We start from the raw sequence: 2,322 nt of genomic DNA, 5'->3' as shown, positions 1-2,322 counted from the left end.
GTTAATTAAGTTAAGTAGTATACTAATAAATAATACTTATTACTACTAAACTAACTACTAACTACTTTTCGTTTTCTTTTATTTTTTATTTTACTTGTCTCGCTTCTCTCTCTCTCTCTCTCTCTCTCTCTCTCTCTCTCTCTCTCTCGAAGAATTGAAATAGTTTCATATCAAATATTCCGCATGCCGTCCTCTGCTTTTAGTTGCTTCGCAATTTCACGTAGTTAAGATTAAACATGAGAAAATTAGATCTTACAAAAGATAAATTTAGGATAAATAGAGACAAAAATCAAAATAATTTTACGATGTTCTTAATATTGCCGACGATTTCTCATAACGTGGCCAAGTGAAACATGTCATTTAATATGACATGGTTACCTAGTTGATGCGAAATTGGACGCTTGATTATTCGATGAGTTCCTTCTGGTCGTTCTTCTCAGAATCGCAGCTCGTGCGAGGACAATCCGTGTGGCAGTTATTTTAGAGCGTCGCGTTTTACCTGATCATTTTAATTAACCTTGGCACCGACGCGTGTCAATTTTCCGATGGTTGACTTTATCCCCGCGACATTGACTAACCGACCAACTGATTGTGAATAGTGATTAACAGTTCTTCCGACCGCGTTGGCTGAAAGCCAATGAAGATTCATTGATGCGACGATGTATTGCCAATGGTCGCGCGATGTACACCATTGTTCGTCCCGTCGTGACAGAAAGCTATCGCTTTTGCATCTGTCATGGGTAACCTAAAGCAAGTTAGTATCATGATATAAATACATTTATATCATGGTTAGCATATTGATAAGAAATACGAAGGGAAAGACGAAATTCGCGATATCACTTGCGTATATACGAGAAAATAATCGTCAATCATCTTTTTCAGATATCATAAAGCCGTAATCATCTTATGGCTTGCTGGTTACGGTTTCTGTTTGATGGTTCTATTTTTAGCCAATCAGGATGCAGCTAGTCCGTACTAATTATGTTGTGATTAACTAAAATTATAGAATCGTCAACTATCAACCTGTAATGTGATTATTTAAAAGGGCTACCGCACATACTTTCCGTAACAATAACTGTAAGAAGTACCGTAAGAATTAGTCAATCACAATAAAAAGTTATCAAAAATTTTCAACTCTGATTGGTAATGAGATGTAACAGTAGAGACCGTAATGACATACGTTCTCTATTGTGATTGGGCAATTCGTTTACTACTTACGTTTTACTGCTTCACGTTTTTTTATATGTTTCTGGCTTCAGGCAAAACAAAATGTTAGCTTGTAGCCTTTGTAATCCTTCATCGTTTCACTTGTTATCATAGGCAGAACTCGATTATATGTTTTTGCGCATATCGTTTTGATGTGTTCATTTTGTCGTAGACTTACATTCATCAGAAAATCAGGAATGGCTTTTTGCAATTTCCGTGTTATCGATACGCATCGAACAGTCCCTTTTAGAAGAGTAAATGATATTTTGTTGTTTTTTGCAATGCGTTGTTTAGTGTGATGTCAGCGAATAATAAAAACGCGGATGAAGTCGTGAGCGATGCGCTGTTGGAGAAGCTTCGAACTTACGCAGCTAAACCGCAGGAAGCGGGCGACGCGCTCAGGACGATCGTGGCCAAGATTCATATGCGTATCACCTCATCAGGTATGCAACTCTATCGGAATTTCTCATCTCGCGACTCGATAACTTTGTATTTTAGAAGACATTGTGCTAATTAATCTTTTTTTTTGGCATTTACCGGCAATAAGGAATTTCTCAATTGTTTATTACAATTCTTGAATAACATTTTACAGATTTTAATTTTAATTTTATTTTAACGATATAAAAGCTGTACGTGTTTTGTATTTTTTAAATTTCTTTATCTCTTTTATCTCTCTATTTCGATTTTATAGCGAATCAGCGACGTTGCAGCAATTTCCCCTCTCATTAATGTTTCGTATCGCGTGTCGTCCCCATTAAAGGTCTCGTACGATAAGCGTATGATATTGCGCGCGAATCGTGGCAATAAAGTTCTAAACGAATCGGAAGGTAGATTGGACACTCCAGGGAGAAATTCGTGCCGGTATATTATTACTCTCGGCTAGCACGAAATCACGGTGGAACTTGCGCGATTTATCATTCTCATGTGATTCCCTCGCAATGGATGGCGAAGAAAATTGGTCGTCATATTCTGCGCCATCGCATTGTTATTATTGCATTTATCGTGCCATTTGTATAAAATTTGATAAAACGTATATATATATATATATATATATATATATATATATATATGTGTACTATATATAATTATAGAGAACGACGAGCTACTTACGTAGGA

The 2,322-nt window shown here is 36.4% G+C and overlaps 1 protein-coding gene across 1 annotated transcript in view; it reads left to right on the top strand.

The window, feature by feature from the left end:
* LOC105618782 (cytosolic carboxypeptidase 1-like) overlaps window positions 1-2,322 on the top strand; it is a 31,655-nt gene that overhangs the window by 1,361 nt on the left and 27,972 nt on the right. Inside the window, exon 2 of the mRNA XM_012200314.1 lies at window positions 1,501-1,649. Within this exon, the coding sequence (XP_012055704.1) occupies window positions 1,501-1,649 (149 nt within the window). The remainder of the gene's footprint in view (window positions 1-1,500; window positions 1,650-2,322) is intronic.

This window comes from Atta cephalotes, assembly GCF_000143395.1.
Source record: "Atta cephalotes unplaced genomic scaffold scaffold00018, whole genome shotgun sequence".
Taxonomy (NCBI): Eukaryota; Metazoa; Arthropoda; class Insecta; order Hymenoptera; family Formicidae; genus Atta; species Atta cephalotes.
The sequence above is the reverse complement of the archived record's forward strand: the minus strand, read 5'-3'. Positions and strand labels throughout refer to the sequence as shown.